The sequence below is a fragment of the Drosophila santomea genome, chromosome 3L (genome assembly GCF_016746245.2).
Source record: "Drosophila santomea strain STO CAGO 1482 chromosome 3L, Prin_Dsan_1.1, whole genome shotgun sequence".
In the NCBI taxonomy this organism is placed as follows: Eukaryota; Metazoa; Arthropoda; class Insecta; order Diptera; family Drosophilidae; genus Drosophila; species Drosophila santomea.
Genome location: NC_053018.2, coordinates 13,627,858 through 13,648,028, shown reverse-complemented (window position 1 = coordinate 13,648,028; position 20,171 = coordinate 13,627,858). Strand labels below are relative to the sequence as shown.

Genomic DNA, 20,171 nt, shown 5'->3' with positions numbered 1-20,171 from the left:
GGCTCGGATCTGGAACTGGTTGTGTGTGTTTTTAACACCTTCGATGCCCTCCATTCGACGCCCAGCCTTCCAAGCCCGGCAGCTTCTGGAGCCGGTTCTCCGAAATTGGGTCAATCTGGAAAGGTTCGGTGATCTGGTTGTTATTTTATGAGGTTCTTCTGACCGCGATCGCCGCCAGCTGCACTCGCTCGCAGGAAATCCACGTCCAATCAAGCGTTGTCATTCTGTTATTCCGCCGATCTCCGTTGATCTTTGATCTGCGTAAGTGATCACCTCCATGGACAGCGTTTGTGATCTTAATTAGAGCGAGCTCAACTGAAAATGCGCTTCTGTGATCATACATATTTTGCAGCTTACATTCTCTTAGAGTGACGATTCGTGATCATAAATCTTTCCTATTTAAATTTATACCATAATATATTTTGTACTTATCACCACCGCTCTCTAATGATCATGTATCCGTTATAATCAGTTAATCAAGCCATAGAGCCATCCATAATTGCATTTATTATTACCACCATCACTTTGATGACTCATCCAGCTCGTGATCACTTCTTTTTGATTTTGAATGCGCAGTTCCATGGAAAAGTTTTTAAATTTCCCATTAGCATTAGAAAGTTAACCGATCCGATCTGTGATGCATTAGTTGGGGGCGATCAAGTCGTGTCCAATTACATAATTGGGGCTTTGACCGAAACCCAAAAAAACAGGGGAACTAAGTGATCTTGTAAGCAGTTTTGCATATCAGCTGAAGACTACGGACTGAGTTGCCAAAAGGCGTTAATCTCTCAGACAAACAGATCGAAGCAGCACCGAGACCATAGACGTCAAATTTACAGATTTATGAAAGAAGTCACCAGAAAGCAGAAAGACCGAAAATTTTAATAAATGATTTCAGTTTCTTTGGGGTTTTGTGTAAGCCACCGGGTAAACAAAAGAGGCTCAGCGAAAAGAAAGAAAGAAACCAAATGAGATGGGATCCGAGGTGGGAGGAAAGAAACCCAAGATAGAGAGCTTGGTCTTGGGTGCAGTAAAAGCGACTGGACAACGCTCTGGTAGCCCGCTCCAGAGACCAGAAACCCAAAGACCAAAGACCGGGCTCAGATCTCGCAGAGAGCGGAGCGTTTTGGGATCGCCTTGTTTGCTCGCATTTACTTTCATTTTTGGAGGGGCTATAAAAAGCGAAAGCAGTGTGCTGGATTTGCTCATAAAGACCGCAAAACTGCAAAAGTCCACTACGAAGCCAGCTGGAAGCAAAGGATTACCACAATGGTTAGACCCATTTACCTGGCCCTCGGTGAGCTAAGCTAATCGCTAGGTTTCTCTGGCTCTTAGCTAATCTTTCTGTCTGCTTCCAATTGCAGCCGCTCTTTTCGTATTGACCTGCTCGGTTAGTGCAGCCCCATTGGCAGAGACGGAAGTCCAAACTACTGAGGAGTTAGCCGTCTCCAAACAGGATCCTCAGGTTGTGAACTCCAGTGCCGATAGCAGTGAGGAGAAGGACGACGATGAGGAGGAGGACGAGGCTCAAAAGGTGGAGGAGGAAACCAGCGAGGATGACGATGACGAAGAGGACGACGACGACGATGACTCGCTGATCCGGAGACGTCGTGAGGCGGACACCACTGAGGAGACTGCGGAGGAGGTTGCCACCGAAACTCCCAACGAGGGTCAGAAGGTGGGTGCCACCACTGAGGCGGGTCCAACACGAAAGCCCGTGCTCGTGCTCATTCGGGATGCCCTGAAGAAGGTCACCACCGATCTGCCCACCGCCCAGGTGGCCAACAATGCCCTGCAGTACTTCCAGCAGTTCGAGCACTTCATCCAACAGGCCATTGAGGAGGTGATTGGCGATGACGATGATGAGGAGGAAACTCCCACTACAGTCATTCCCGAAACGGAAACCACAATCGAGGACAACAAGAAGCCGGAGGGTGAGAACGCGGAGAAGGTCCCGGAAGTGGAGATCCCTGCTGTCGTTTCCGAGAAGGAGCCTCTGGCCGTGGAACCAATGAAGGTGGTGGAGTCCACCCCTTCGACTTCAGCTCCTCTCAGCAATGCTGTCTAGTCTAGAAATTAGGATCAACACATCATTCCTCAGCTATTTATTGTCATTTATTTATTGCTAACTATAAATTGTATGCCATAATCTCTGTTTGAAAATGTCTATTGCATTGGGTTGAACAGAAAATTCTTGAGAATCATGCCATCCTTTCCCTTGTTGTCCTTCACCGCATATACGTGATTCCTGAGCTGGCTGCGATGGCGATTGGTGGTTCGTCTCTTGGGAGGCTCAATCTGCTGCAGCAGGCGATTGAAGAATGAGTTTGGTGATTTGGTGGAGGGCTTTCTCCTGCTGGATCCAGATCCGCTGGTCTTTTTTAGTGACAATTCCTGATCTCCAATGGTCAACGTAATGGGCAGCTTACCACCCGTGCTGATATAGATTGGAATAGTTATGTAGATGGGTGAACCGGCGGATTGGGAAGCCACCACTTGCGAATCCGGCTCACTCTCCGTTTGAGATTCTGGCTTCTGCTGGGTCTAAGAATATAGAAACAAGAAAACTAATTTGAGTACTGGAGTACAATCATAAAATGTGTACGTGTGAGGAATTCAAAAGGAAGTGGAATATATGATTCAGTTACTTTTAAAACCATTGCAAAAGTGTGTTAGTACTTTGAATATTTGACTAATAAACTATAAATTTAACGTCATACCAGCTCTGTTTCTTCAGGTTTTGGTGACACCTGCGGAAGAAAATAAAAGCAAGCATTTATAATTAATTTCAGAAATATAGCTTTCTACACCCGATGTAGAAAAGTAAAATTTCCATACAACCATTATAGGTATAAATAGGTTTTTGACAGTGGTTAAATTTAGCTTTCTAAAGGAGTTCTTTGGTGCTCACCTCCTCATTCTCAAGATCCAGGGGCTGTTGCTTGAGGAAGTGCAGCGGATTGGCGTCCTCACTCAGGTTGTTGTACTCATCCTCTGATAAGGCGGGAAGACGATCGTTGTGGAAGTCATCGTCCTCCTCCTCGATTTCCTGCGCTTTTATTGCAGACTTGGCTGTCGGATTGCCTTTTGGATTGGGAGTTGTGGTAGTGGGTGTGGCGGTCGAGGAGCTGGAGGAACCATTTGAGGGATCTGATGAGGTGAACTGCGGCAAGACCTTCACTCTGATAATCTCCTGGCTGTCGTTTGATTTTGTTACATTCTGACCAGAGCACACAATCGCACAGAGGAGCAAAACTAAAGGACAACTCATTTAAATTAATAAGTTTATTAAAAGTCTACTATTATTACATTTTATTTTAAGCAATTAGGAAAAGTATTTCCCCATCGTTTAAATAAAAAAAATATATTTTATGCAATTTCCTTGTGATATTTTATTTGATAAAATATTACAGCCTAAACACTACCGACTAACTTATAATAATGCCCAATCCCAGCCTAACAGCCCTCCCAATCCTGCTTGCTCCTTGATAATCCCACAGGTTACAGCGTCGTCTTCTTGCCGTTGAGAATCATCTCGGTGAGTCCAAGCTGCCGGAACTGCTGCAGTCGCTCCACTTGATGGCAGAGGCGCTTCTGGAACTGCACCTCGCGGCTGAGTTCCTTGAGCTCGTCCACGCTGCAATTGGGATTGCAGCTGCCCATCTTCTTGGCGATCAGCTGGGAGGTTAGCACTATCTTGGCCTTGGAGAGGCGTAGATAGGAGAAGTCGGCGCTGGCCCGCTTTAGTTCCTGGCGGTACAGGAAGAGCTGGTACGGGAAATTCACGTTGGTGGACTTGCGACGGAGCTTCTTCAGAGCTCGCTTCTTCTGTTTCTTGAGCGGATCGTGGGTCTTGACCTTGTGCGGTTTGTCGGAGTGCCTCTTTCCCGACTTGCGACTGGATTTCTCTGATTTGCGGCTATGCTTGAGCTGGTCTACCATGGTGTGTTGTTAGTTGTGAGTGTCAGGAGTGAATGATGCCCCGATGTGGGAGTAAGATCCTTTTAAAGGATCCTGTGGGCAGGTAGATCCTTCGCCCAGGTAGATATGGTCCAGGTAATTAGCGGGTGCCAGTCACGCGTTTGCATGTCGTAAACGGAAAACCGTTAACAGGCTTTTCATTCGGTTTTTCTAAGCGATCTGGGTCGCCGGGAATTTCCCCGTCTCGTTTATGGCTTTATGACTAGCCAGAGATCCGCGCACCCGGCCTAATCCTCAATTATGGCAGCCAACTTAGCGCCGTTCGCCCAGATCCTCTGGGTTTTGTGGCGATTTTTCCAGCCAAACTCAGCAGGGGATACCCGCATATCCTTCGTGGAACATCCTTCCAACATCATGGATAGTTCTGGAAGCACATTCTATGGAAAGCGGCAAGAAGACGACCCTGTCCCCCTAGAAATTTCTAGCTAACACTTGGTTTTCCTGGAGACAAGAGCTGCCCTTGCATCATTTTCATTTCACAAAGTTACTTTCACACTGCTTATAACCTAACCCACAACGTATAGCACTATTTCCGCACAGAACGCACCTCCGCAACAAAAGCTCCAAGTTGTCTTCATATTTCGTGTTTAATAATAATACTGAAACCGCATTTGGTTTGGCATTTCTATTTTATAGCGGAGAAGGCAACATTTTTGGTTTGAGAAATTTCACTTGAATGGGAACAATGCGAAGTTCTACCGGCAGAAATTTGCATATTAATTTCTCAATAGTCTGGCTCCACTTTTCTCTTTTCTTCTAGCTATGCAAATTTGGCTCTGCCATCTCTTGGCCCTACAAACTTAAAAGCCGATGTCGTCATTGATTGAGTCTCTTGTCGAAGGTGGTCAAGTTGGCGGGGGGTAGGGGGAATATCGAATAAATAATGATGATGCGCCACTTTTTCGGTTTATCTTGCTTGCATTTTATGATTTTCGATTCGAGAGATATTCTTTCGCCTCAGTGCCCAACAGAAGTTGTAAGGGCCCTCATATCTCTCTGCTGCTCCATCTTTTCTACACAAAGAAAAATAAGTCTTAGACTCGCTCATGAAGAAATTAGTCCATTCTGGAAAATTAAATATAAAATAAATAAATTAAAACGGCCCACAATCCGTTCTGTTTTTCACGTTAAAAGTATAAAGAAATATTTCAAATATTACACCACAAATGGAATTGATATGGAAAAAGTAAAAATGTCAAAGAAAAATATAACAATTTAACGTGTTCTTTGATAAATATATTATTTTTTACAATACACATATTGAGAAATAAATGCTGTGTTGTTCTTTTGTATATGTTTGATTGGATGCGATTTTTAAATTGCTCACATTGTTGTGAAAATGTAAAACTTCTCTTTGCAATTTGTGTTTCAAGTGTGTTCAGCCGGAATTAGCCAGGACCATTGGAAAGTCATCGATGGGTCGCTGCATCCATTTAAAGTTCAGTTTATTTATCTAGCTGCCAGACGGGGAGTCACGGCATTTCCATTTGACTTGGCTCCGGGTTCCGACTGCCTTGCATAACGTTTCCTTCAATGTCCTTCATCTCTTGCGGTTTGCGTTTGCGTTTGTCATTAGACGACGTCTAGACTCTAGACCGAGATTCAGTCAGCCAGTGCCAGACATCGATCTGCGGCGATTGCCCCGAGAAGTTGGCTACAGAAGTTGGCCATAGGGAAATGGTTGGTCGAAATTGGCAACGATTTCTTCTTGGCCAACTGTCTCGGAATGAATTTACTCTTGGTTAAGCAGGGCGAATAAATAACCATTTTGGCAAATACATTTTTTTTTGCTAAAGCTCACGAAATTAGGTTTAAGTTGACATATGAACAAATCAAGTTTTAAAATATCTGCAATTACCATAGTTTTAAGGGCAATCGTTTTTATCTTTCCACTTAGGCAAATTACATATTTTATATGTTCACTAAAAGGACATCGCTTAATTATTCTTAACTGTTTTGTGGCTTTTATGTCTAACCACTCAGCAAAACTCCTTTTACGATCCGCCCTTTGTAATTTTCCAATTATAAATGCAGAAAAAGTCAAGTCAGAGTGGGGAGAACTTTTTTCATAGTCCCCAATCGAATGAACGACGCAATAATTTTCCATCGTCATTGTGTTTGCACTTTGTTAGCCATAAGGCCAATAAATTGGCCAAAAATACGCCATAAAGTGGTTGGCCAAAAGGAGCCATCAGACAGAAGAATATCCTGCGGAGTGAAAACCTATGCACTTTGTAATGAAATAAATGGACTTTCATGATGGACGGACTAGCAAATAAATTGCAACTTTTCGCTCCAAATTAAAATGCTCTATTTTTGGAGGTGGGCGAATCTGTTTTTTGTTCATGCAAAAATATAATAAATAACACACACGACTAAACTCCACTCACTGAGTTGTATTGTTTCATTTTGTGTACTATATGGCTCTTGTTTCGGTCTGTAAAATGCATTTCACATATTATTGTGCACTCAATCAAAAATCCATTTCCGTTTGTTTCGAACCCACACGTCTGTTTCAGTCTGTCTGTGCGGAGTGGGAGTCCGGAGTGTGGAGTGTGGAGATTCGGGATCCATTGGCAGGTGGTCCTTGCCGCGAGTTCCAGGATTGGCAGCCAAAAGTTTGATAATTGAGTTGAAGCCACGCGTTGAAGCTGCGACCATCTCCACCTTTTAGAGCCGCTTCCTACACGCCGAAAAAAATATCCATATAAAAATTTAAAGGGGTTTAAAATGAAAATTATTATAGTAATGTATTTTCATTGTTTGGTTTTTAACAAAACCCATGCTCTCCAATTTATGATTATGATATATGATATAATGATTATAATGGTAGACTACCAATTTTTACTAAAACCAAACACTTTTTAAATTCGGTCAAATATACAATGCTTTCATATTCCTAATTTTAAGCGTATTGATTTTTTCACTCAGTGTAGCGGCCACCCTTTGCTGTTCCCAATCATCATCAGCTTTTAGCGGGCTGGGCGAAGGCCTCCTTTTTGTATGCGCAGGACGATTGCAGGGACTCCATTCGTGTTGCACGTGCCGCATGGCAATTCAATCGACTCTGGGGCGAGGAGTCAACTGGGCGACCAAATAACATCGGACTGATGGCTGTCCTGACAGCCAGAGTTCCGCTTGTGGACCCCTAACCCCGAACCCCAAACATTGACCACCTCTGCACCATGCTGCAGTCAAAGTAATGCAATCCCATTGCAGCCAAATGGGGTAAATAGTTGGAGATCCTTGCGGAAGGACCTTTATTGTGTTTGTGCAGACCATATGATGGAGTCCTTGCCGGCAACTGACTTTGAAATGGTTAAGTGATGGTCAAACGATGAATGAATTATTCGCACAGCAAATGGGTCAAAAGGATGTGTAGTTTAAACACCAATGGTTTTCTATAAGCTCTCTTAGTAATAATTCTAATTCCCCATGCCCAGAACTGCCAATAAAGTAGGCTTAAAAAAGTTTGGTAGTTCCTTTATTTTATCATCATTTTAAATTTTCATTGGACAAGTATTAAATACTTTAACTGAAACCCTTCTTATGATGTTTTACCTTTTTAATGAAATGCCTTGCAAGCATAAATATAATATCTTTAAATTGGATTGCAATTGGTATTCCTTCTCTTTGTTGCAATAGGCGTTCGAAATATCTGCATTCGAGTATTTGCAAAAACAAAAAAAAAATGAAGCGAAGGAAAGAGAAGCAGTTTGTATGATGTGTACGAAAAATTGTCATGCAATAAAAACTAATCAAATAAATAAATAAATGAACAAAAGCTGGCACAGAGGCACCGGCAGAGCAAATAAAGTGACAAAATAAAGGAAAACAATTGCGAAATAAATGCCACAAACAATTGACAATAAACTACAGGACATACAAATAAGTGTGTGTGTGTGTGTGTGTGTGTGTGAGTGAGTGTATGACCCGATTCGCAAACACACATACAAACATGTTTGCATGCGTCAAGGATATAAATAAAATGAAAAGAAGCCAGAAGAAGAATGAGGCACAGAGAAATAATAAATAAACTACAGTTCATGTCATGTCAGCAAGGATAACACAGAAGGAAGGACCAACAAAAACTGACAAAATGAAATTGAGAAGAGGAACAAAGCACACAAACACCCGGATAGCAAAAAAAAAAGATAATAATAAATATGTAGAGCAAGTGAAAATGGCCAAAAGTTCCGCAGATGCATGTAGTTAATTTGATGAGCTCTTTAAGTTGTCCAATTTGTCGGCATTCTGGCCAAGAGGAGTGAAATAGGCCGTGTAAACACGAGCGGACACGCATTCACCCACATTCTATGGAATACGTTTTCAGATAACGATATGGATAAGAAGGTGGGTGGGATAACTAGCAGGGTTATCCTAAAACATCTAGGATGTAGAATTCGGTGCTCAAAAGTGGGAAAAACACGAGCAGATAACACATCTTTGTGGTGTAGAATTTCCATTATAAAGATTATGTGATAAGTTGAGACAGAAAATATTAAATCTTATTGCAACAAAATGTTTTTTAAATGATTTAAAAAAATAAGTACATAAACTTAGACTTATGGAAAAGAAACGTTTGAAAATATAGTCACCGTAGAAGATAAATAAAATATTCTTAAAATTTGCTTTTCTGTTTCAAGCACTGGAATAATGGCTAGATATTTATAAAAGTTCCATAAATGATACACCACTTAGTGAACGCACAGAGTACTCTATGCTCCATTCGATTTCCCATTAAAAACCATATCATCGCCGACAATCTGTTAAGTCCTTTCAGCATTGTTGGGGCAATTGCAGCATCATCGCCCCACCATTATGAAAACAATCCACGCTCCGTGCCTCTAGCCGCAGTTTGGAGCCCTCGCTTATTGGCCATAAATTTAACGTGGCCATGGTCTATTAACTGCGTCGAGATCTGGAGAAGGGTGCCTCTTAATTTAGCCACGTTTATCTGCGAGGCAGTTGGGGGGCCGCTCGGAAATCTCTGTTCGCACAAATCAAAATATATAAGCCCATGGCAGAGGGCGCAGCATCCGACTTTGGCTTATCTATCGGCTATGGAAATTGAATTTCCCCTCGATGAGCTGATGAGCTGATGAGCAGCGTAGGAGAAGAACGCCACTGAATTGCCAATGGAGTCACATGTGCAGAAGGGACGCATCCTGATAATTGCACGATAACAGGCTAATTTTCAATTAGCGCCATTTTGATAAGTGTACATAAATTAGCCGATTTCTTTCGCTCGATTTCGCTTCATTCGCCGTTTTGGTCTTCATTAATCGGCGGCAACAAATTGCGAATGGATATTTTCGCTAGCTGCTCATTTCCGATCGCCGATGGGATGGGATTGAATTGGCCAGTTTTGGGGGTGCCACAAACGTGACTAGTTTATTGATTTTGATCGGTACATAAATTAATAATAATGCCAGAAAGCAGTCGGTAACAATTTGCTTTGCTCTGCAAAAGCCGCAGAGCCAAAGAGCTCACTACCCAATGACCAAACTAAAAGTCAAACACCACCCGCTGCTCTGGCTCAATGAAACATACTTACGTGTTGGCCATTTTGACGGCATCGTCGTCGTCGTTTGTCGAAGCTCGAAGTTCGAACTTCGAACCTTTTGGCCATATAAAATTCCAATCATACTTGACCAAAAGCAAAACACTGGAGAATTTCTACGCTAAAAGCACTGAGCGGCAACAGGAAAAAGGGAAACAGCATCGGCAGAAAGTTAAGTGAAGTGGGGCGTTTAAGCCAGCAAGTGTGCCGAAAAGGGGTGAGTGGGGGAGTGTGGGTGAGGGGTTTTGGCCTGCTACTGGCAGCAGTCAGCAGAAATTTGTGCTACACTTTTGCCAATAACTTACCGCTGCTTAATGTTGCTCCTGCCTTTTTTGTGGCCTCTATTTGATGGAGAGTTCTAGAACTTTGAATGTGCACGATTTTGGATACAATCTCCCTCTTGGAAAAAAGGTTTCAACATTGAAAAGCAGTTAAAAAGTAAATTTTTCCCATTTTCAGAAACTTATTTTGTTCAAACTGGTTTTTCTTTCAAATTGTTTAACACGATTATTACAAAACTTAAATAATAATAGTTATATAAACCAACTTAATAAAATATATTTATATAAAATTTAAAAACACAAAATAGCTTTTTGCAGGCTTTTTATAAATATATATATATCTTCTTATACATATATCTTATATCTTATTTTATTTTGTGTCTTGTGAATAAAGGATTGCATAGTAACCAATAAATTGTCGAACGCAAAAATAAATTGGAAAATGTTGCACATTAAATTGATATTTGTTTGTGATGTCTTTTACAAACATCAATAATAAAATCGGTTAATAAAATGCAGATCTTGACCTAAGCTCGCCCTTTTCTAAAGGGCATTCCAGCTTCAGCTTTAAGGGGCCAAATATTATTCCTTTGCTGGTTACTTTCAAACTTCAGACCCAGGCTTGACTGCCAAATGGTTTTTCCTTTTCCACCTCCACTTATTTGTGTTCTGGGGCTTATTGCCAGTGGGCAAAAGTGAACAATTTTCGACAGATTCTCCGAAAATAGTTGCCGACTGCATAAGGTAGAATGCATCGCTCCCAGGGCCTCGTTTTTGTGGTTGGCCTTGTGGGAGCATTTGGACCAAGTCCAAAGCCAGTCAGTCGGCAGAAGCAAAATAAGGAGCAGAGTTAGAAAATTCCTTTTCACTTTTCAAACGATAACCTTTAAGCATTTTCGAAGGACGAGGCAAATTCGGTGAGCCAGTGAGCAGGCGGAGAGAGTAGTAGAGAGGGAAAGCCAGAGGAGTGCTCCTTGGAGCAGGTAAGTTGTCGCAGCTTAATCGATTTGGAAAAAGTTGCCATGTCCTGTGTGAGACACCACCACCCTGGCCATGCCACTTTATTTTTACGCACCATTTGTTCTACACCCGTCGTCGTCGTCGTCGTCGTTGCCCTTGGAAAATGGCAGAAAATGGAAAATCCGCTGGTCGACCCCCTCCCTCTGCCAATGATAAACTTTCGACACATTTTTCATTTATTTTCAACACCTTTGATTGATATATTGAACACTTGGCACCCAGCTCAAGCAACAGTCTTTGGGTGTCCTGCCGTTCCCTTTCATTCGTCAGTTATCCTTCATAGCTGCTTTTTCGGGGCTCTTTTATGCTCTGCAGAATGCTGCATTAAAATTTCCGTTTGTAGTTTTAAGTTATAATTTGGGTTTCAGCAGAAAGATTGTTAAGATAAAGGAGCATCTACTTAGAACTTTAATAAACGCTTTAATTCAGGTTTTTCATTGTAAATGTAGCTTAAGTGTAAGTAACCCTATTTATTATGTTATATTTGTTTTGGAAATAGTTTATTTTTCTCTTTATTTATATGCAGCACCCCGTTTTCTCAAGTGTAAAGCGGAAACTCGCGTCAGCTGGCAGATATTGTCCCAAGTATTTGCTGCGGATGCTGTGAAAGTGCGGAGTGGAGGTGGGAGTGGGGCAGTCATGTCAAATGCTGTGACAAAGGTGAAGTCTACCACCCATCCGGTAGTCCACTGCCACTTTGTCCGGCTGAGCTGAGAGCTGGCTTACGGTTTAAATTGAAGTGCAGGACACACTTCCTTTGAGCAGGCAGCAACCTGGAGGCAGTGCGTCAGTTCCTTGAGCATTTGATCTACCTCAATGTGCGTTGATAGATGGTCCCTGATCCGACAGCATTCTGCCCGGCGATGGGAAGAGGAGACCCCTACATTTTATTTGATGACCCATAGAATTCCGGCTCCTTTGTGCCGCAGCTCAAGCAAAGTGGCCTCGAAGCAATCTGCTTTGTGCACTAACTTGACAATAACTGGCCATAAATAAACAAATATCATTAAACTTAAGCAAGTGCCCGGACTCCTGGCCGCCGTTCAGGCCAATTTCTCGACCAGCGGCAGTCGGCAGAACAAAACCAAAAGATATGCCAAACTGTGGCCAAAGTGGCAACAAGGAGCCGAAGAAAGCGATGGCGGATACCAGCGATGCGGGGCAACTTTTCATAAACATTATTAACAATTATTGTTGTTAGCTGAAGTTGCCCGGGTGGGTGGGATTCTGGCTGCCAGGACTCGCCTCTGTCGCGTGCAACTAGCAAAGTCCTTCTGCCTGCTGACTCCCTGCTTCAGCCTCCTGGCAAAAGTTATAAGCACGGCCAAAAGTTGATAAGAATGAGCCATAGACGTCGTAAGGCAGCCACTTTCGACCGGAGCTCATTCGAGTGGGGCGGCGGGGGAGTTCTTAACACGGCCAAGCTTTGTGCATTTTTTATAAACTAAGGCCCAAAAAGGGGACAGAAAAAGCGAACAGCAACAATAACGAGGGGGTCTGAGCACCCTGAAGACCTTGTCTGGAGTTTGCCACTGGTACATGGTGATGGGTTCGTGAGCCAGCTTTTAAGAAGTTTGAATTTAGTATTAAATCGATCAGAAGTACATACTCCTGTAAAACAAACAAGATAAGCTACATAACTAGCTAACAAACTAACTACAAAAATATATCGTTTAATTTGCGCCCAAAATGAACTTTGTTTTAGAAGTAAATGCAGATAACAGTTAGACTTTTTAAATTTCAGTATAGCCTAACCTTATATACACATTCTAGTATAATTTGCAGCTGGAGTTCAAGGTTGCCATCTCTAGTAAAAGTTTGTTGCAGGTTGCTACATCCTTAGCTTGTTTATTGATGTTGTTCTTGCTGCTGCATCCACTTTTTTTCAGCACTAAGCAGACAGTTATTGTTGTTGCCGCTACTTGCACATACTTCAAATAGTCTTACAGAAGTTGCACACTATCTTCTTCAGCGGAAAGTTCATAAAGTTGCGACGAAAAACGCCCACAGGTTGCCCACGTTCAACGTTCAACGTTCTACGTTCAACGTTCGCCGCTCGTCTTTGCAGCCATTGCTCATACGCCACGTTGCACGAAAGGGGGGAAATTTACTTTTTTCGGGGAGTGAATGAAAGACTGAGCCAAGTCTCGCCCTCGTCTCGGGCCCCAAACAAAAGTTGAGAGCATTGCACGAAAGTTTAATTGAGAAAGTTAAGGAATTTCAATTAACTGAGGATATTTGTTATTTTTATTCCGGGGATGCCTGCTACGCATCCTCTGTCCTGTTCCTGCTGGTGCTCTTAGTGCTCTTGGTGCTCTTGGTGCTCTTGGTGGTCCGTGGTGCCTTAACTCTTGTCCCTCCGATTCCGGCCTCGAAGTCTGGGCTGTAGCATTTTTTGGCCAAGTATTTTGTGTGTTGAGTCATGTGTGCTATTGGCTGGCAAGTTTTTCCCCCAATCTGGCTAGTTGTTTTTCATGTTGCTCACAGCATCGTGGCTTAATATCCCATTAAGTGGAGTCTATTAGCAGGCCAGCCGCCCCTAACTCATTTACCCTTGCGAAACATGCACTTAAGGGTGGCGATGATTTGGCCTCGATTGCAGTCAGATATCTTTTATAATTTATACTTTTCCTTTTGCCCAGCTAGCTTGCTGGCCAATTGCCAGCCTTTGGCCAGGCAGATTCGCATTGAATCCGGTCGGCTTAGTACTTAATCAGCCAACTGCAGACTTCTTTTAATCGCATTAATTGCACTTAATTGAAACTACAATCTGTTCCCGATGGCCGAAGCATTGCTGACTAAGATTTGTGGCTTGCCAACGAGCGGGTCAATCAATCAATCAACCAATCATTTGCAAATTGCCAACACCAAATGCTCGCCTTTAACCTGGATTTTGGCCTCCTGATCTTGGTTGACAAGTCGTGTAAGTCGCTCGCCACCTGCTCTTGTTTAATTATTGTTCGCGCTGCCGTTGGCTTACCAATATAGCGATAACCGCTAACGAGTTAAGTGCTTTGTACGCCCGTTCAGCGGCGACCGCAGCCCGTTGCCCAAGTAAAACCCCCGGATCCGGGGATTTTGGGCGGAAAGGGAGGAGTACGGACGGGGGGGGGTGGTTGGGCGGTTCAAGGGTAAGCTGACATATCGTTGATGAGTTCTGTTGACCAAAGTCATTACATGGCGAATGTTGAATGATGAAAGGTTCTCCGCCCTTTCGAAACCCGTTGACCTGGATCCCAATCCCAGTCCCAGTCCCAACCACTCTGCTCTTTAAGTCGACTCTGTGGGCGGTTGTGTGTGTGGTTTTGCAAAGTGATCAAGGGTGGTGCGATGTAGTGGAGGGAATTTAAACGCTGCGGTGGTTGCGGACAACGTGATTCAGGCCAATTCACATATTGGATAAGCAAATAATAAGAAAATGAGAACTGCATGTTGGTATTATGAGTATCATGCTTAAATATTTTAATTCCGGCAATTAGTTAACAAGTGAGTAATAGTCAATAAACGTTGAATAATGTACAAGTGGTGGGTTTTGTTTAAAATCGTATAAAATATTCTTAAACTGAAACTATATTAGGTTTGTTAAAGTAATAATGAAAATAGTATGTTTAGACTAAGGGTTTCGTGTCTGGCCGCCATTTAGTCAGTTTACCAATTGATAACTAGTTAAGAGGATTTTATAGGATGTAAAGTAGCACTATGAAACGTAATGCAAGGAAAAGGATTAAAAGTGGATAATGTAAGCGGTTTGTTTAACGCCCAACCGATTAATTTTAGTACAAAATATTTAAGTTCGAACTCAGTCGCATTATTAAATCTCATTAAGGCCGTTGGGTTTGTGGGAAAGCTTGTTGATTACACATCGCTACCATTTCCGTTTACACACTGGCATATAGGCACATCTATAGTTGATAGCCGATTACCAAACGGCCATCTATGGCCAACCGCAAAATGAGACCGATTTAAATGGCCACAAAATGGCCGACACCAAAAAATCGAAGGCTAATAAATAAAATAAATATTACCGAAAATGTTTCAATGTAAGCCATAAATGGGAAATGCCATTAAACAATTATTTACACGGCTTAGGCAACAATGAGGAAAATGAATTGCAACAAAGTGCAAATCTAAGCAAATAAATAATAAATATTTAATTCTATTTCAATTCATTAGCTAATGTAATTAGTGGACCACACCCACGTCAGCCCAAAACTGTTGTGGCAACTCCATGTAATTGGATTAAACTCACAGTCAAAAGCCCCCAGGATAATTCGGGGGATGCCGAAACGCACCCAAGCACACCTATTATTAAGCTCACACAAACAGGACAAAGTGATTCTGCAATTGGAATAATGCAAATATGACAAAACAAAGGCGAAACTTACTGAAAATAAGCGCAGCCAAGGGGAAGAGGAGCGGTCTCCATATGCGGCGGTTTAATTACATATAAAAGGCTTGCTTGTGCGTCATATAAACCGGGGCATACGGGGCGTATGCTTAATAAACCATAGCGCAGCAGAAAAGCACATTTTTGACAAAGTGTATGGGCTTGGGGGTTCGAGGAGAAATTCATTTACTTATTTGTCTGTTTACGTGCTTTGCACATAATTCAATAAACAGCATAACGAGTGACGTGCCACAAAACTAATGAACTTAAAGAGCGACAAACAAACAATATTCCAATTCGAGTGCGTCGAGGTAAATTCTAGTGCATTCGTCACGTTCGCTTATGTGTCTGTTTAATTAAGCAATTAGGACAAAGCAAAATTATAATTGATATACAGAGAGAAACTGATTAAAGTGTCTTTTTATTTAGCTGCAGCTTCTTTTATCACAAATCCCTATAAAGAATCTCTTTAAGTTGATACTGCAACACTGGCTGGCAACTTAAGTGCAACTCCAGCCACAAATCCCCCTCCACCCCACCCTCTGCAGCAGTCAGGAGTTTAAGGAGAAAGGAGCTAACATGCAATCACGTTGACAGACTCTCTTAAGTAGAAAATGCTCGGGTGCAAAATGCAGCTGGAGAAAGAAAATAATCCCCAAGTCGGTAGAGAAAAGAGGGTAGAAGTCAGTGGGGATTTCCTTCATAGCGATGCGCCCAGAGGTGAAAAATCGCAGTAAAAATGCAACTGAAGGTGCCGTTTCTAAGATTTTTAAAGTAATAAAAACAAAAAAAATAAATCAAGTTTGATGAAATATATAAATAACAAAATATAGATTATAGCAAAAATATAAGGATATAATGTCTTTAAGATGAGAAAGCTGAACTATATGTCCAAATAGCAGCATTTCGCCTGGAGGAACATTCTGAAGGTCCTCACGCTCTCATCTCCAAGAATGACATACACCTGCTGGCAGACTTACACATATGAGTTGATCCCTGCTACTTAAGAAAAACTAAGTGAAGCATATAAGTAGCAACTAATTTTCAAGCTGATGTAACAGCAGACGACTACGAGGGCGACAAAGGACGACAAAGGACCCTGTTATGTGTGTCTGTAGCGGGTGTGTGTATGTGTGAGTGGCATCCATTTTGAATCTTTTCTGCTGCAGCTTCTTGCTCTTTTCCAACTTCGCCAGATGCGCTTAATTTGCGCTCATTGCTCTCCAATGCGTAAAGGGAACAAAAACACAAACGTTTGTGCTCGTTTGCTGAAAGCTGAAACAAAAATCGTTGCATACTTTCGGGGCGAGCCGAAATCACAAGGAGTGTGCCATCGGAACTTGCCCAAAACAATTTAAAATTACCTCACGTATGTGTGTGAAATTGCGAACGTATTGTGGGCGTGTCGCCGCCCCTTCTACCCCTCCATAGCCAATATATATGGCAGCTTATAAGTCAAGTGCACTGGCAGCAACAAACTGCGAGAAGAAAGAAAAGGAAACTAGACCACTTCTTCTAGAGTCGCCAATTTAGCCATTTTATAGCTCTTAAGCTTAAAGATATGGTTTCGCTTTTAGTAAAACTATGATATATTGAAGTTTTGAGAAATTAAGAAGGCTGGATCTGAATTGGCTGCTGTAGAACACTGGGATAATTGTTACTACTACTAAGGATGTGACGAATGGTACTCTAAAAGGAATAAACTTCTCTGCGAATTTATTCCCCTCCGAAATTGCATCCCCACTCATATCTTTTATTCTTTTCCCAACTGTCTGCAGCAATTTTCGTTACAAAACTTTCGGCTAAGCAACTCGCAGTGAGAGGGTGTGGGCGTGGCACCGGCGATGTGATGGCAATGCTGTGGCATTTTAAGTAAAATTTTATAGAGCATACCTTGCGGGTGCCTGTGCAGTTGCCAACGATACGTATGTATGTGTGCGTCTAAATGGGCGGTGATTTGGCAAGGGGGCGGGGCAGGAAAGGTGTCGGTGAGCTGAGGAATGTTACTGATGACGTCGCTAGACGACGACGAATTAAGTGTTTCGTTATTGTTGCTGGATGGGTTGTGCAACGAAGCGTATTGCAGTTCTTGCTGTGTACATACCGACAGGCGACAAATTGGTCGAACTTGAATGACTTTGAAAGAATGAGTTTATTGGGATAAGTTTTAAATGTTTTACTTGGATTTACCTATGCAAATTATTAGTTGTATGTACATATATGCTCTGCTTTCTAGACATAAAGGCAATCAGCATGGCTTATAAAATTATCCAAGCACAAATGAAAAATAGCTTTGACAATTAATTTTACTGGCTGACCGTAACTACCATAGTATATAAAATATTACATTTTATTATAAACTTTTGTGCATTGCCCCATCACATTTTCAGTGATTTATTAAGAGTGAGTATCTCAACCTTGTATTTTCCCTTTGTCGCCTGCTCAGCCAATTGTCTGGCGGAGTCCGAGTGCCTAAGTGAGTTTGTCTGCCAGTCACTGTGAGTGCGTGCGACTCCTTTGCTTTCCTTTGCTTTCGCAGACTCAGTTCCTTTGGTCCTGCGGGTTGTCGCTCCAGCATTGCTGTTTCCTCTCTGGCTGAGGAAATGCATTATCTACTTAGGAGGCAAGAGGGAAAAAGTGCCTCGCTGGGTTAGCAGCTACTTAGTGCGCCAGAAACCAAACCCACCGATGCCAGATAATCGCAGGCGAAGGATACGGCCCTGGATGGATACTTCATTAAACTTGTGCTAATTCTCAACACCTTTGATTGTGTGTTCTCACCCACTTGGAGCATAAAAACCGATTGACACGCACACCCACAAAGCAATTGCAGCTACTAAAGATGTAAAGATGTACAGAGAAAAGTGTCTTAAGCTGAATTTCTCTACAAGAAATAACGAAATGGTTTTCTCAAACCTTTTATTTAAAAACTTTATTTGAGCTGCTTCATTAAATGTATTTAAATCAGTTCCTTTGACAATATTTCTTTCTGTGTACCATATCCGTGGACAAACACTTCGGCTCTAATGAGGCAACTTTAAGTGTGCTAAACTTTCACCTGAAGGGACCAAACACTAGTGGGTTACCGGGCGTATATTGTCCGTATATTGTGTGTGATGCGAGCCGTAAAGATAAAGACCAAAACGCAGACAGAGGCGGCGACAGATTCGGATACGGATATGGGGGTGTGGGTGGGGGTGTTGGTGTGGCCAACCACTTTGGGAGTCACGTGCAGCTGCTTAGCATCCAACAAAGAAACCACCATCAAACCCACCACCGATCCAAAGCTTCAACTTCAACTCCCCCGTATTATCCACGTTTGGAGTGGGGCCGGAGATTCGCTCAATCTCAGTGATTGACATGCGGGCTCGCATGATACGCATCGGATTTCGAGCCAGCATTTAAATGACAAACCAGAAATCACGGCATTAACTTCAATTTGAGATTTGGGGCAATTAATTGGTTTCGGTTCAAGACAGCTTTAAGGGATTGAGTGCGAAAATTATAAAGGAAGGTTTGCAGGTTCTGACATATCAAGGCTTAAATACTTAAAATTGTTAAACAGTTTAATTAATACAGGGAATTTGATTTACATCTTGGAAATAACTGTTTAAATTGGGAAGAATCTGTAAGCAAATTAAAAACTTCTGCTACTAATACGCACGTTTAAAAAGATCTTTGGATGAACGAAAAGTATTGACTTCCAAAAGAGAGAATCTGTAATTGGAGCTATTGTTAACTAACATTTTGTGCCATAAATACAATGTGAGATGTCTATTTAAGTTCGACTACTGCACATAAGTTGGTCCTCGTCGAAGTTTCTGCAGCATCAGCCCAAAAGAAAGGCACATCTTTGCAACTTAAGCCGAAGTGAAAGCCGTGCTGCATCTGCCGACATCCCCTCCAAAAAGTGCAATCAATGCCAGAAACAATGAGCGAGAAAGATGAATCGTTGCGCTGACTTTTAGCAAAATTTAATTCGGCAAAAGTTATGACAAAGTTTTCGTTCAGCGCCAGCATGTTCAACTGTCAACGTTTGGCCACCACCCACCCCCCTCCACGTTTCCAAGTTACCACTTTCCCACTTTCCAATTTTCCCACTTTTCCCATTCCTCTCGCTATCCTGCTATCCCGCTTTTCCTATTTTCCCATTGCAATGTCAGACGGAGAGCCGTGTCCTGCAGGAAGCTTTCTTGGTGAGCCGTTTGTGATATGCTGCTTAGCTCTCGAGGATTTGCCAAGCCGCTTTTGTGTTTGGAATATTTGAAAACGCGTCTTACTTTTTTATGTGCTCTGATTTTGCCTGTAAGGAGCAAAACCTTTTATTTTTCTTCCTCTTGTTGTGTGTGATGCAAATGGCAAGGAGCTCAGCACGAGGCTCTCACATTTCAAATGATTCATACACAGAGAAAATTAAAAGTGATTTGTTTGTATATTTAGAATAAAAGTAATTTGATTATCTTGTATTAGTACTTTCATTCATTCTAGCAAAGGCTGTTAAGTGCGAGTAACAAAGCTACATATAAATTTTTAATTACTTGGAATTAAAACGTCATTTTCAACAAGCCCCTGCTTTTTTTCTCTGTTGGGGTGGCCAGGGCAAATGTCTTAAAAGCTTCCGTTCCGCCTTACATGGCAACGCCCGTTTTGGATTACACACACATGACACCCAGACAATCAATAACCATTGAAAAGCCACAAACGGCAACAGCCAGAGTGTATAGGACGGGGATATTTAGTTGGGAAATCCGTCAGCCCCAAAAAGTATGCTTCGAATTCCTCTTTATGGGTCCTCAAACTGCAAATCGTCGACGCAACCGATGACATCCATCGAAGCCATCTTGTATCGTTAGAGGGGTGGGCACTCAACTTTCGTGGCTTTTTCATATGATTTGATTACATTTTCGTTTATTTTTACTGGGGTTTTCTCGTCGGCTGC

The 20,171-nt window shown here is 42.2% G+C and overlaps 3 protein-coding genes across 3 annotated transcripts; 1 reads left to right on the top strand and 2 right to left on the bottom strand.

Annotated features, from left to right (window-relative positions):
- Positions 1 to 1,244: 1,244 nt before the first annotated feature.
- LOC120450065 (ribosome biogenesis protein ERB1) lies at positions 1,245 to 2,091 on the top strand. The gene is made up of 2 exons (XM_039632837.1): positions 1,245 to 1,297; positions 1,365 to 2,091. Exons 1-2 carry the CDS (start codon positions 1,270 to 1,272, stop codon positions 2,066 to 2,068), a joined length of 732 nt encoding a protein of 243 aa, XP_039488771.1. The 5' UTR covers positions 1,245 to 1,269; the 3' UTR covers positions 2,069 to 2,091.
- A 6-nt stretch (positions 2,092 to 2,097) lies between these two features.
- Positions 2,098 to 4,641, bottom strand: LOC120448311. The gene is made up of 4 exons (XM_039630257.1): positions 4,529 to 4,641; positions 2,912 to 3,255; positions 2,721 to 2,750; positions 2,098 to 2,544 (listed from the first exon to the last, which is right to left on the bottom strand). The coding sequence occupies exons 1-4, from the start codon at positions 4,557 to 4,559 to the stop codon at positions 2,167 to 2,169; spliced, it is 783 nt and encodes a 260-aa protein (XP_039486191.1). The 5' UTR covers positions 4,560 to 4,641; the 3' UTR covers positions 2,098 to 2,166.
- On the bottom strand, positions 3,394 to 3,986 carry LOC120450066. The gene has a single exon (XM_039632838.2). It carries the CDS (start codon positions 3,940 to 3,942, stop codon positions 3,502 to 3,504), a length of 441 nt encoding a protein of 146 aa, XP_039488772.1. The 5' UTR covers positions 3,943 to 3,986; the 3' UTR covers positions 3,394 to 3,501.
- Positions 4,642 to 20,171: the final 15,530 nt, after the last annotated feature.